Source organism: Nelumbo lutea, chromosome 2, assembly GCF_056320005.1.
Source record: "Nelumbo lutea isolate HS-2025 chromosome 2, American lotus-T2T, whole genome shotgun sequence".
Lineage (NCBI taxonomy): Eukaryota > Viridiplantae > Streptophyta > Magnoliopsida > Proteales > Nelumbonaceae > Nelumbo > Nelumbo lutea.
In genome coordinates this window covers 18,236,652-18,252,054 of record NC_142685.1, presented here as the reverse complement: position 1 = coordinate 18,252,054, position 15,403 = coordinate 18,236,652, and the positions used below count along the sequence as shown (strand labels likewise).

Below are 15,403 nucleotides of genomic sequence, written 5' to 3'. Positions count from 1 at the left end.
TTCCCGAGAGAATGCAGAAATTGAAATTTCAGAATCACATTAAGCATAATTCTATACAAAGGCGAACTGAAATTAATGAGGAGGTCCTCTCACAAAAAGATCAAAAGCGAAACGATCCCAACTGATATTCACACACAAAAGGTTTGTAATTCATGGATCGACGTGACAAGACAAGATCGAGCGCACCTAGTGTACATAAACATGATCAAACACTTGTTCTCACCGCTTGGCATCGTAATCGACGACTTCCGAATCGGTAACAGATCGGGAGTGCTGGACGATTGATCGTCCGATCGAGTTGATCCATTCCTCCTTCTCTTTCTCTGAATCGGCGATGAAGTACATGGTCTCTCTATTGGTGGAGAGCTCGAAAGCGAACTGTTTATTGAGGACGTCTTCGGCGCCCTTGACGGTGAGGCAAGTTCCGACGGGGATCACGCCGCGGGGCTTGGAAGCACGTGTGACGGACGAGTCCTTGAACCAGAAGAGCTTGCCTTGCTTGAGAACGAACCACCGGCGACGCCATGTCTTGATGTACTCTCCCTGCTTCGTGAGCCATCCGGTACGCTCGGGATTCGACCAAAATTCCACTCCGTCGTAGTCGTCAGCCTTCAGGGATGCACCTGTCGCGGCTCGCCAAAGGCTCGCCATCGCTTTGCTCTGCTCGCTCGTTGTGTGTGGAGAGTCAAAGAAAGTAAAGTGCCGAGAGAGAGAAGAAAGAATATCTCAAATCTTAAACCTTTAACCTTAACCACCGTTAGTGTGGTCCCCCAGAGCAAGGTTGTCGCTGGAACGCCATTGTGTACGGATCATCTTAATCATATATCATATGAGATCCGGTGATATCTAACCTTTCACCACGTAAGGAGAGAAAACAGTGGGCGAAGTAACAACTGACAACCGACAAGGAGAAGCGGAGATTTATATGCAAGTGCAGGGTTTCTGGATCTGGATGTATGTATCCATCAGAGGCTCAAATGCCTGATGCCTGCTCATCCCTACACTCGGGGAGTCGTTGATTCAAAACCCATTCGAAACTAGTGAATGATATCGTACTAACAGTAAGGTTAAATTTAGGTTAGGAAATTAATAATGTTAAATTTATATTTATTAATATTTTAAAAAATAATTTTTTAATATGGATTAAAAATGATTGTTGATAATTAATTTTGCTTTTTTTTTAGGAATGTATTAAAAATAGTAATAGTGGGTTGTGGGTTTTAGTGGGGATTAGCACATGTCTAATTTTCTAGAAAATGAAAAGACCATTTGTCTAAATGGTAGTAATAGGCTGTGAATTTTACAAAAAAATTTCTTATTTGAATATTTACTAAAGAGAATAATCCTTTGAATCCAAATCTGCTCCTCACACCAACTTGATAGCAGATTGCAATCGTGCATTTGGGAACATGGAACATCATGGATTCATGGGGAGATGTTACCCATGCGCCAGGTGCTTGTTAAGGAGTGCCACGTGAGAAGCAGAAGCGTTCTTAGCTATAACCAACCAGAGACTACCAATTTGCTAGGTGACACCTTATATTCTTTTCCTCTAGGAAACAAAAAGTAGATTATAGTCTTAATTAGTAGAAAATTAGGGATTAAAAAAAAGGGAAAATTCTCTATTAGTACTTACTTTGGGTCTAGTGTCAATTTGGTCTCCAAATTTTAAAACACGACAATTCAGTACCTAAACTTTCAAAATGCAGCAATCCGGTATCTATTATTAATCAACCGTTAAGTGACATGTGAAAAGACACAAATACATTCTAGGTATTATCTAATTTTCTTTCTCAACCATCCAAATGGCATTCTCAAAACTATTACAATGTTCATTATCTTCTTCCTCAAGAAGATGAATTAAGTTTTTGAAATCCACTCCACAAAGTAGGACGAGTTCTTATTTTGCAAATTGATCAACTGCTCGTCCACTTAGTACTCACCTTACCTCTGAACATAGCTGAGGTAGTAAGATAGCGGCCATGGCAAGGGTCATCAGCACATATCATGTTCTTGGCATCCCACAATTGCTAGTCAACTCTGGGACAACCAAAGCCTGATATTGTTGAGAATCACATGAGATCAAGGGAGCAAATCCAACCATAAAGAACTGGACAATTCACGGAAAGATTCCTCAGATCAGAGTTCAGCTGCCCAAGGAACACAAGACAACGGGTGACACCACTCATGGTTGCAGAGATCAAATGGTTCAGATCGCAAAAGCCGGTAGTAGTGAGCTTGAGAGTCCTGAAGCAAATAGCATACAAAGCTTCTTTATCAACAACCATACACTCATTTGTATTTTCTACAAGCTAATGAACAGAAAAGGGTTGCATTTTATGGTTCAACCACGGTATTCGAAAACCTTTGGGGAGGGAAAGACAGAAAATGCGAGCATCATCTGGTCAACGTACTCTTCCCTTATCTTTGAAATGAGCAAAGTACCCTTACCAGAACCAGTTCCTCCACCTAGAGTGGCAAACTTGAAATCCCTCAAGAACGGAATCGATAAGCTCAACAAGGACCCTTCATCTCTCTCTCTCTCTTCCTCCCGTCTTGTCTCTCTCCAGCAGTCTCTCTTCAAGATTGATTTGGGTCACTTAGCAATGTTTTAGTATCTCAAGGCAAAAGATAATGAACAATGTTTTTGGAATGATAGTTTTGACTAGACCTGTTCATGGGCTGGGCTGGGTTCGGGTCGAGCTTTCACTCTTCATTAACAGATTTTTTTAAGGTTCAAGCCCAAGCCTGACCCAACCATTGGGCCTACAACTTGGGCCCAAGCCCAAAGCCTAAAGCTCAACTTGTTGCCACTGCTATCGCTAAAGTGGTTGAACAAAGAGAAAGAGAGAGAGAAATTATCAAGAAAAAAATGTATATATTAAATTATTAATATATATATATATATTATAATAAATATTATATATTTATATTATATAAATTAGTCAAGTTGGGCTGGGTTTTTTTGACAAATCCCGAGCCCAGCCCGAAACACAATCGGGCTTGGTGTTTTGGGCCTGAGATCAGGCCCGCGGGCCTAACTACATTTTCAAGCTTGATCGGGTGCCGATCGAGTCAAGCTGAGCTACCCGGCCCATGAACAAGTCTAATTTTGACATTTTAAAAGTTTAAAATCACACATGTCATAATGTGATATGGATAATTGACGGGCTACTAACGATAGGTACTAAATTGACACGTTTTAAAAGTTTGAGTACTAGATTACTGCATTTTAAAGTTTCAGGATCAAAATGACACTAGGCTCAAAGTACAAGGTACTAATCGAGATTTTTTCCTAAAAATTGATGAGAATCTTCATTCTTGGCAAAGGAGAATAGCAATGAGAAGTTTAGTCATTAATAAAATTCCTTTTTTTATTTAATTCTTTTTTTATTTGGAGTTATATTAGCTTGTAAAAAATATAAAGTATAGAAAAATCTCAGCCTCTAATTTAATTTTAGGAAATTGTGGTAATAAAGTAGGACCGAGAGTTATAAAGTGGCATGTATGCCAATAGAAGGGTTGTGTAGTCACAGTTCCATCTTCATAGTATGAATTTCCACCTACTTATCATTTGCACTTTTATGGGTAATATTTAGAGTTTTCATAAAAAATTACTCTTTTTTTGTCTTTTCTTATTTGTCATTTTAATGGTAGTGGAAATGTCATGTCATATATAAAACAAATTTTATTGATATGATATGCATATGAGCATGTTTACCGACTATTTCTTTATTTAAATTTAAGAAAGAGTATAAAAGTTATTTTAATTTAGATGAATTTAAGTTAAAATTACAATTAAATTTAATAAATTACAAACAGTCACCTTATACTTTCCCATAAAGTTCAAGGATTTATTTTGGTAGGGCGCACAGTTTTTAAAAAAGTAATGACTAATCAGCAGTCAAATTCTCAGGTCTGGCCTTTGAAGGTTTATTTTATTTACAAAGGCATTTGTAAGATGGCTCAGTATTTTGAAATTTCTTTTTCTTTTGTTAAGCGTTCCGGTAATCAGGTATTTCACTCCTCGGCAAAAAGGGGAATGAGGGAACAAGGTTATTTTTGTTTTGATTGTTGATTGTTCCCCTTGGCTTGTGCAGTTAGCTACATCTAATTCTCAGACTGCTGCTTGATCTTTGTACTGGTTTGTCATGGCTTTTAATATTAATGGATGTTTTTTTGCTTTCTCGTCAAAAAAAAAAAAAAACTTGAGAACACCTTGATAAATGATTTCATCAGTGTCTTGGGAACTGTTTTGGGTCTGGTTCCTGGGTCGAATGGTCCAATCATCCGGTTCAAAAAGATGGCCCGCTCTGACAGAAAAAAATTAAAAAATTAAAAAAATTAAAAAACAAAAAATGCCAAAAACTGTTGTCCCTTGTCTGGGTGATGGTTTGATGGTTCAACCATTCGGATCAATGGTTTACTGATCAATCAACAGTTTTTGGCCTAAAAACAGTTTTGGGGTAAAACAGAATTGGTCAGGTGACCGGTTCCCAGTTTTTCCTGCCCAGTTTTGAAAACCATGCCCCACCCCGGCCCAAAAATAAATAAAAAAAAAGAATTCACCTCTTCACCTCTTTATTATTCCAGCCTGGTAGCGCCTCTCTCCATGGAATCAAGTGCCTTGATAAACATTTCGAATCACATTCAATTCCATGAGAACATCTTCGATATCCATTCTATCTCCCTGTTTTTCCTCAGTACATGCAACTCCAACAATCGAAACCAAGCAGTCCTGCATTTTACTCATCATGACCATCAGAGTTTCTGCATTACTGGTAGTTTGATCACCTTCTTCTTCTAAGAGTAAACGTGAATCCATGATTTCCATTATTCTCTCAGGCAAAACAACCTTACAGAATCAGAGTTTCTGCATTACTGGTAGTTTGATCACCTTCTTCTTCTAAGAGTAAACGTGAATCCACGATTTTCATTATTCTCTCAGGCAAAACAACCTTACAGAAGTGATGAAGGTTTATGTCATCCCTAAACATCTCATCAGTTGGCCACCTTGCTGTAAGCATCTCCAGCAGAAGAATTCCATAACTATATACATCACCATGTGTAGAAACCTCTGCATCCATACCATACTCTGCAATGGATGCATTTCATCATACTTTAGTTCCATACTTAGTATGTTCAAAGGCAAATAGGTACTAAAATCCAAGAGAAGTGTATCTTCAGAGGGAAATTCACTGAGATCAGTGACCAGACCATATAGACCAGACTTATATTCTGAACTATAACCCTTATTTTCATAAGTGTTAAGTCCGTCTCAGGCTCTCTCTCAGCCCATGATCACCCCCAGTTACCAATAATCCTCATTAAGATATTAATTAATATGATCAAGATGTACTAATCCTGTTCACGTCATAGTGTTTTTTATTGCATTATGAAAACATTCACTAATGCATTGTAGACGATGAATGGAATCAACCTTAGGGCTTAAAAGAAAAGAAAAAAAAAAAGTCAGACTTACTAATATAGTTGTATATAAATTCTAATTTATGAAGTAAAAGAATTGCATACCTGGGGCAACGTACCCAATGGATCCCTTTATCGCCACTGAACTGCTATGATCCTTGCCAAATTTGCTATTAGCCTCGGATAGGAACTTGGCCAAGCCAAAGTCACCAACGTGGGCAGTCATCTCATCGTCAAGAAGCACATTAGTTGGCTTCAGGTCACAATGAACAACCGATGTTGGGCAATGGTGATGAAGATAGTAGTGCAGAAGCAACATCAATTGCTATGTTTAGCCTTTGGCCAAGGATCAAACCCCTTGGATGATTCTGCACATCTGTACTTGGATATAACCAGTTCTCTAGACTCCCATTGCTCATGTATTCAAAAACTAGAGCTTTAAAATCGCTGCCTTGGAAGTCCACACTCGAACAGCAATTTACGATCTTCAAGAGATTCCGGTGCCGAATCTTTCTCAGGGCCTCACATTCGATCATGAAACTCTTGGCTGCTCCTCGTCGTTGAAGGTTCAGTACCTTCACTGCAATGGGTTTTTCATCTTGATGATGAAGAGTTCCTTTATACACAGACCCAAAACTTCCCACGCCAATCAGATTGGCTGAAGCAAACCCATTTGTTGCTTTTAGTAGGGTTTCATAAGAAACCCTTACATGATCAACCTTTAATGGGGAAATGAATGCAAGTTTGTTGCTTGATTTTCTTCTCCAATATATATATTGGTGCTATCGCAGCGAAACTTAGGATTGCACCAGTTACTGCAACAATTATAAATTTTGGGGGGGAATTTCCACCTCTGTGTGACCCCAGATTGGAGCATGCAGGCAATTGCAATTCAGGAATTCCTCCGCAGAGCTTGTTGTTACCAGCAATGTGAATGGCACTTGCATTTCCACAGACTCCTTTCGTTGGTACCTCACCCTCGAGATGATTAAAAAACAAGTTCAAACTTTGCAACAGGGAAAACTTCTCAAAGTCTTTAGGAATTGGCCCAGACAAATTATTACGCCAGAGATCCAAGTGTTGAATAGCTCTCAATTTGTCTCAATTTGCTTAAATCTGGAGCAATATTTCCTTGAAAGTTGTTGCCTTCCATATAGAGTTGCTCCAATGATGAACAATCACCAAGAGAACTGGGAATTTCACCGGATAGTTTGTTTTCAGAGACGTCCAATACTTCAAGACTTTTCAAGTTACCCACTTCGAAGGGAAGAGAATCAGTGAAGGAGTTATGAGATAAGTTCAGGTAAACCAAAATGGAAGAACTGACAGTTTGTTTGGATATGGTGCCACTAAAGTGATTGTTTGAGAGATCCAACTTTGTTAAACGTTGACAGTTTTCAAGACTCAACGGAACGCTTCCTGTTAAATTGTTGTTGAATAGGCGAAGTTCGTACAACTGTGAGAGATTGCCGAGGGAGGACGGGATATGTCCCAAGAGCTTGTTTCCATGTAAAACCGGTCGTCGAAGCTTAGAGAGGCACCCGATAGAAGTTGGAATCATACCCGTCAAAAGGTTTTGCTCCATAGATAATACAGTTAAGTTGGAAAGGTTCTCAATCCCTCCAGGTATGCTTCCAGATATCTGATTCTGCCCCAGTCGTAAGGAACTTAGCTTTGCTGAGAGATTGGCAATGGAGGTAGGCAAGGAACCTCCAAAACGGTTATCTTCCAGGATCAGCGTTTCTAAATTGGAGCAATTGGCCAAATAATCAAGGAAATTCAAATCACCCTCTGCTCCACCTCCAATACGAGGATTGCCCCCAAGGTTCAACCACGTTAGTCTCTTTAGGTTGCCTAGACTGGTAGGAACTGGTCCAGCAAAATTGTTTCCTGAAATGTCGATGTTTTCAAGTTTAGAAGCATAGGCAATTGAAGAAGGAATGGCTCGAGAAAACTAGTTCGTACTGATAAAGATACTTTGGAGGTTAGGAAGAGTGAGGCCTAAGTCAGGTGGAAGAATCCCATGAAATTGGTTTTCTACTATATAGAACTCGATGATAGATGAGAGGTTTCAAAGGGAAGGGGGGATCATTCCAGAGAGTTTATTGGAGCCGATTCTAAAAGATTGCACGCTTGTCAATCTGCTCAAGGATTCGGGAATGCTTCCCTCCAAGTTATTATGGAGCAAGGCAAGATGTTCGAGTGATGACAGGTTCCCCAAAGAAGGTGGGATCCGTCCGGTTAGATTATTGGCACGGAAGTTTATGTAGGTGAGCTTAAGCAAGGAGCCCAACTCCGGTGGAATTTTGCCCATGAGATTATTGGAAGCTAAACAGAGATAAATGAGGTTGGAACAGCGGGAGAGATTGACTGGAATTTCACCTCCGAAAGAGTTATTGCTGAAACCGAGTATTGTAACCTATGGAGACGACCAACTTGTGGTGGGATTTCACCGTAGAAACTGTTTTGCCGGAGGTCGAGTGCCCTGAGAAAAGTTAGGTTTCCTATGAAGGGTGAAAGAGGCCCAACCAACATTTTGGAATGTAGGTCCAGGAAGGTGACCCTCCTATGTCGACGGCCACATGTGACTCCATCCCACTCACAGAAATGGACTGAATTGTTCCAGGAACTCAGAGCTTCCAGAGAATCTCGATCTAAGCTCGACTTAATAGCGAGAAATGCGAGCCGGTCGGTCGCATTTGCACCGAATGTGTTGGAGCTAGCAGCTACCAGGCGTGACACCAGAGGGTTCACAAGAAAGAGAAAGCAGATGGTAAGGAGAAGAAACGATGACAAAGGTCGTCTCCTTAAATGAAAAAATGGCAATAACGATGCTCTTCCATGGTTGAGGTTGGGGGGTTGGGGATGAAGATGAAAACCAAAGTCTTTTGCCCTGCTATTTATTGGATATATTTCTGGGTGCCTACGTGGATGTCAGAATCAGCATTTAGTATTAGAATAACATTCTCTATGATCAGACATTATCTCTATATTCTGACTTTAAAATCAATAAACTTTTACGGGTCCATTACACAGTTTCAAGAAGCATTCAGATTTTTAAAATCAGTGCAAAAGAACAGACCTTTAGTCTTAATTTCACATTTTCACATGGAAAAAAGGACAACAATGACCATATTATAAATTGCCCACGTTTTCTATGAATTAATCTAACAGTTTAAGACATGTTACATTTCTCTTTTTGTCTATAAATTTTGTACATATTAATAGATAGCATAATTAAGCTGTTCATCTCTTTGCTTATATGTCATGTATGGAACAGCTATATATCTAACATGACTCTACACGATCTTCTCATGTGTCATGCATGGAACAACTATGTATCTAATATGACTCTAGACGATCTTAATTATTTCTACGATTAATTAACGAAGATCTCTTTTTTTGCAAAAAATAAAAATAAATTGATTCCCACGGCAAGTTCAAATTCAGGGACCATTGGAGGATGGAAATTTTGAGCATTAACATATGTCATCTTATTAAGTTTAAACATTGGAAGTCCTTTTTTTTGGTAAACAAACATTAGAAGTAGACTTTCCCTCTTTCAATGGACATATAGAGTCATAGACGTCCTATACAGCAAACAAGGACAGACGACGCGTAATGACTAACGAGACCTAAGCGTCAGTTCAGAACGTGAGTCTTCAGGTTCAAGTCTTGAAAAAAAAAAACCGAGTAATGTGTCTGCCTTTGGCAGGGTAGGGTTGCAAAGTATCTATTTGTCTAAACTTACAATTGATAGGATTCAAAAAAAAAAAAAATCCTATGCGAAAAGAGTGACAAACATCCCATCCACCTAATCAATTGGAATACTTTGTGCAAATCAAAACAAGAGGGTGGATGGGGAATAAAAAATCACAATGGATGAATGCAGCATGCCATGCAAAATTGGGTGGAAAATGCTTCAGAACTCTTGAATCGGATCGGATTCAAATTAGGATACATCTGATCGGAAAGTCGGATATTTGGATCTGATCCGATCCAATTTATTTTTATTAAAAATTAATAAATTATTAAAAGAAAAATAAAATATACCAATTTAAATAAAGAAAAATAAAAAAGTATAAGTATTTTTTTAATTAATTTCATTATATATATATATATATTTTTTTTTTTATAAAAAAAATAAATAATATAACAAATTTACAAAAATATAATATAAATATTATATTATAAATAAATAAATAACACATATATAGCATAAATATTAGATCAGATCTTCTTGAATCGAGTAGGGGTTATCTAAATATGATTTGATCTGGGGTGATCTAAACTCGATCAAATAGGATCGGACCATGATCCGATCCATTTGCACCCCTAGTTATGAAGGCAAAAAAAAGGAAGCTCATGAGCTTGAAAAGGTATATTAAGTCATATAGACATATTGAAAAAGGGGATGCATTGGATAATAGGCAATGTATAGAAAATTAAACCATGGAAAGATAACTGGCTAGATGGACACCCTCCTTCAATAGGGAAGACAGAGACCCAACCGAGGAATTGGTACAAAAAGTTAAGGATCTCATGGATGGTTCTAGGAAGAAATGGGACCAAGAAAAGATATGTTGGGTGATGGGAAAGGGAAATTGGGACAAAATAAAAATAAGGGAGAATGACGATTCAGCCCAGGGTCTGAATTTTTAGGCCCAAAGTACAGTTGGGGTAGGTGCCAATTCAGAATTGATACCAATTCGCAGACATAGAGTGAGGGTATTTGACATTTTGAATGTTTTTAGGTCTGTAGTGGAATTCAGAAATCTGCATTGGGACTGTCCGTACTTTTCCGTAAAAACAGTTAGTACTCCCACATGAGAAAAATATGAATTGGTGCGCTACCCAAATCCCAAAGGAAACTTTTCAAACAAATCAACTTATAACTTGGTAATGAGGGAAAATGTTAGCACTAAGGTTGAGTTTGGTTTGAAGGAAAAAGTAGGGAAAGTTAAAGAAACCTTTACAAATCTTGTATAGATTTCCTTGCCTTTCCCTACCTTTTCCTTCAAATCAGACATAGCCTAATGACATGATGGGAGAGAATGGAAAATAAGTCTGGAAATTAAGGCTATGTTTGGTTCTGGAACTCATTCTTTTAATTCTTGCTCATTTTGGGCAAGAATGGACAAAAATGAATAACATTGGAGTGTTTGGTTACAAAATTCTTTCCATGGGCCACATCTTTTTAGAATGAAAAACCATCCCCAAATCACAAAAAGTTGAGTAACCTGTAGCATGAAAAATAATCATGCTCCATCTTGCTCATTTCATTCTTTGAGGAAACTCTGCTTACAAAATTGTTGCCATAGATGTTTACTTTTACAAAAGTACTTTTACCAAAATACTTTTATGAAAGAACTTTTACAAAAATACTTTTACGAAAGAACTTTTACAAAAGTACTTTTACATGAAAGCACTTCTATAAAAGTACTTTTACACATGCTTTTATAAAAGTAAATTTATGAAAAGTACTTTTGCAAAAGTAAAATACTTTTATGAAAGTATTTTTTAAAAGCACTTTTTTACAAAAATACTTTTATAAAAGCACTTTTAAGAAAGTACTTTTACAATACATCTATGTTAATCGGTAAACATTGACTGTTAGAGACCTAGGTTGGCAGTTTATGAATACTAACATTTTTTTTTAAGAATGAAAATAAGCAACATAGGACACTTGTTAATCTCAAAGGAATTCATTCTTAGGAGAAAAGTGTTTGATTTCTAGCAATATTTTCTCATTTTGCCTATTTTAAACCTTTCTTGTCCATTTTAAAATTTCATCTTTAGTAATAATGAAAAAGAATGAGAATAACCAAACATGGCCAAAATATCCTCAGAAAATAAAATATTTTATGTATTTGTTAAAAGGAGACTGCCGACCAATAATTTATTAAGGAGAAGAGGGATCAATATTGAAAAATTTTGTGAGTATGTGCGGGGAAAGAGAAGATTGCAATCATATATTCATTATGGAATCTTCTTCAGTGCCAAGATCTAAAGCCGGGGAATGAAGAGGATAGTCTGAGATCTTGGTGGGATATAATTAATAAAACAAAAAGGAAACCAGGAAGGCTCCTTGGAGTGCATCACATTTGTATTATGGGGCATATGGAAGAATAAGAATGGCAAGATTTTCAATGACAAAATCACCCCCCTCCCGGCTATTCTATTTAATAATGCCAGAAGATCTTGCATCTTGGGAAGAATGTAGTAATAATGCCAAGATCTTGCATCTTGGGAAGAAAAAATCAGAAGAAAGATGTTTGGGTACGATGAATACCACCCGCAAGATTTGTAATAAAGATAACCTTTGATGCTTAAACATATATATATATATATATATATATATATATATATATATATATATATATATATATATATATATATATATATTTGAAAGTAGGTGCAAGAATAAGGGTTATCGCTCAATCAACACTGCTGAGGCATGTGCCGCCTTAGAAGCCCATGAAATTGCCAAAAAGTTCACAGGCAAAAGCATTATTATTGAAGGAGACTCCAAGTTAGTGATTGATAGCTTGAGGGGTGGAGATACCCCACCATGGAATTTGAAGATCATCATGAGGAGAGTTTGAATCAGATAGGTACATTGTAAGCATGTTATATAAGCACTTTCAAATTTTTTGACACTTGTCCCTTGAAATACCCCCAACTTACCCCTGAAAAAGATTAAAGACAATTTTTAATATTTGTTAAAATATTTATAAAATGCTCATTTTCCTATGTTATGCTTATTGGATCCAATCCAGGAGTACTATCATATGCGAGAAGTGGAGGCTCAACATGCAATACATCCATGTGTTCAGAGAAGTGAATAAAGCAGTGGATTTCTTGGCATATACAGGTCACCAGGGGATCATCTCGATAGATGTCTCGAGAAGCCAAATGTTAGCCTTCATATCTGTTATGCTGACATTTGTGGAAGAGCTACGCTTAGAACCATTTAATTAGTTTGCTAGTTGAGTAGTTTGTTGTGTTTTGTGTTGGTTGTTTTCTTCTTCTTGTTATTTGATCCAATTAATTAGGGCTGGCAATTTTGACCCATACCCATCTAACCCACCCAATCCATCAACTTGAAAACCCAACCATTTGAGTAGTGGGTCAAGATGGGTCAAATCACCCATTTGGGTCATAAATAAAAAGGGTCAAGGCAGATTTGGTCAAGGATACCTAGACCCCTCTAACCCATCGTCATTTACAGAGATGCTTCTCCAGTTCTCCTTGACTCCATCAAATTGCAGTTGCAGAGTAAAGAAAAATAAATCGAGTTTTGCAGATCCCAGTTTTTAGGTTTAATCATTTTAAAGAGTCAAAACATTTAAAAAGATGAACTCAAGAGTTTTTGGAAATTTGAAAAGTTGATATTGCAATCACGTTACTTTTTTAATCTATTTTTCTGGGGTCAAATCTTGTCTGTTTTTCCTGATTTTGGTGTCATGAGAAAAGTTATGAAGTAATATATCAAATGAGACCAAGATCTTGTAAACCATGCATGCTTTTAGAGGGTTATAACCAATTTACTAATGTAAACCTGTGGTGGGATGTTTATCCGCTTTTTAAGCCTGTATCTTGGAGTTGTTTTGGTCTGTTTATCTTTAATATGATTTCTAGTAGCTATTTAGAGTTGTTTTAGGAGTAATAATCCACATATGAATGTCTTCATGGGATACACATGGGTTTAGCAGTCATAGTGAATTTTGAAATTAATTGCCTATAAATATAGTTCTTGTAATTCAACCATTAGAAGAGAATAAAATGAAATAGTTTGAAGCTTGTGTATTTCCAAAGGTCAAAGATCGGTGTTCTTAATATGTTTGGTTTGAAGGAAAATGTAGGGAAAGATAAGGAAATCGTTATAAACCTTGTATTAGTTTTCCTGTCTTTCCCTTTCTTTCCCTACCTTTTCCTTCAAATCCAACATAGCCTAAAAGGTTTTTTCATCTCTATCTCTCAAGGTGTAGCTTTTCTACTCTCTCTATCTCTCAAGGTGCAGCTTTCTACTCTTTCTTTTCTCTACTTTCTTCCACGTTTTAGATCAGATACTTCTTTACCTCCCCATTTCTTTCTGCTATATCATATTTGTATTCTTTCTTTACCCACCATGTATGCCTAGTGGAACAACTCTTCTTGTGTGTTACGGACCCCAGACCCAGCCCGAGCCAAGAGATGCTTGGCCCACTAAAGGTTGTAACCGACTCAACCATAACCAATTCCAGAGTCCGTTAATGCCAATACCAATACTGGGTGTTATATTGATTCCTATCATAACAACCCATCATTACTGCTGTAACCGTTTTCAGCCACGTAACAATGTTTTGTGATGTAAAATTTTTAGCTAAGTACCTCGTCATTTGACCCGGTGGTGGCGTGCCTTAGTGATGAGCTACTTGGTGGTGAATAGCCTACTGGCGAACTGCTTGGTGGAGAACTGCCTAGGGGCGAACCGCCTGGTGGCGAACTGCTAGGTGGTGAACTGTCTGGTGGTGAACTGCCTGGTGGCGAGCTCCATGGTGGCGAACTGCTTGGTGATGAGCTCCCTGGTGGCGAACTACCTGGTGGCGAACTGCCTGGTGGCGAGCTCCCTGGTGGCGAATTGCCTGGTGGTGAACTGCTTGGTGGCGAGCTCCCTGGTGGCAAACTGCTCGGTGGTGAACTGCCTGGTGGAGAGCTACCTGGTGGCGAACTCCCTACTAGACGACCGGCGACTTAGAGAATGGTGGAGCTCCCTGGTGCGACGCAATCCGACTGCCCTCAGCATGAGGTAGTCTTCTTTCCTTTGTAGGCAGTGGGAGCTGAGGGACCTGCGAGAACTCCATCTTTTCCTCCTCTTTGTAGGTGGCGGGAGCTGAGGGACCTGCGAGAACTGAATCAGAGGTCCCGCGGGTATTTTCCCGGTGGGGGCTCTCCGACGCTTAAGTTAGCACTCTGATTGTAGAGAGCTTTGAAGATAATATTGGAGAAACTAGAGAGCTAGAGAGCAGGGATTACTTTCCTTTCTTCATCCCTCTCCCCTTTGGGGGGTGAGGTCTTTATATACCGGAGTCCTCGCGGGTTAGGTGGGTGAAAAGCCTCCAAACGGTAAGACTCATCACATCCTGTTAGAACCGGGGTACGGTGGTGAACTCCTCGAGGTTGTCAAGCTAGCGCTTGTGTCAGGCGGCCAGATCGGTGCCTAGGCCGGGTTGTCAGGGCGGCGCCTGCGTCAGTCGGCGGGTCGGTGTCTGAGCAAGGTTGTCAGGTCGGCGCCTGTGTCAGCCGGCGGGTCAATGTCTAGGCCAGGTCGGCGCCTGTGTCAGTCGGCGGGTCAATGTCTAGGCCAGGTCGTCAAGTAGGAGATTTTCCAGTGATACGCCAAACTACTGTTGTACCGAACTTCTCTACAAGTGACGAGCTGTCTGGTGGTGAACTGCCTGGGGGTGAACTCCCCGTGGTGAGCTGCTTGTGGCGAGCTCTGCCGAGCTGCCTGGCTCTTTGGTGAGCTCCCTGGTGAACTACCGAGCTCGTGAGGTATGTAGGCCGCCGAGTTTATCTATGGGCGTCTTATGGGCGGCTTGGTCGGATCATGTGCTAGGCTGATCCAGGTCGGCCAGTTCGCGTGCCCAGGCCGTACCAGGTCATGCAGGCCGCGTGCAGGTCGCGCCGGTCGCGCAGGCCGGGCGTCAGGCCACATGCAGATCATGCACAGGTCGCGCAGATCACGCACAGGTCACGCCAAGCCGGCCAGACCGGTGCCCGAGTGGGTCACCAACTTTGCAAGTTTGTTGGCTGGGTGTTTGCCTAGTTGTCACGAGATGCCACGTGTCACAATTCCACTAGAGGGCCAAATCTGCCCTCATCAATAGCCCCCCACTCCCAAGCTGATAGTAACTTAGCGAAGGGAGTAGATTTCTTTTGGCCCATAAGTTGACGAGCTAGTAAGTGCTGATCCAATTCCTAGTGTGGCCCG

At 39.5% G+C, this 15,403-nt stretch overlaps 1 protein-coding gene and 1 pseudogene across 2 annotated transcripts; both read right to left on the bottom strand.

The window, feature by feature from the left end:
- LOC148868943 (pleckstrin homology domain-containing protein 1-like) lies at window positions 1-810 on the bottom strand. The gene has a single exon (XM_088973993.1). The coding sequence runs from the start codon at window positions 649-651 to the stop codon at window positions 220-222; it is 432 nt and encodes a 143-aa protein (XP_088830119.1). The 5' UTR covers window positions 652-810; the 3' UTR covers window positions 1-219.
- A 751-nt stretch (window positions 811-1,561) lies between these two features.
- Window positions 1,562-8,282, bottom strand: LOC148868942 (putative LRR receptor-like serine/threonine-protein kinase At3g47570; annotated as a pseudogene). The gene is made up of 3 exons (XR_016107069.1): window positions 5,533-8,282; window positions 4,578-5,095; window positions 1,562-2,247 (listed from the first exon to the last, which is right to left on the bottom strand). The product of XR_016107069.1 is annotated as a putative LRR receptor-like serine/threonine-protein kinase At3g47570 (transcript).
- Window positions 8,283-15,403: the final 7,121 nt, after the last annotated feature.

Coding starts and splice junctions, on each gene's coding strand:
- LOC148868943 (XM_088973993.1), bottom strand. CDS start 651: ATGGCGAGCCTTTGGCGAGCCGCGACAGGTGCATCCCTGAAGGCTGAC.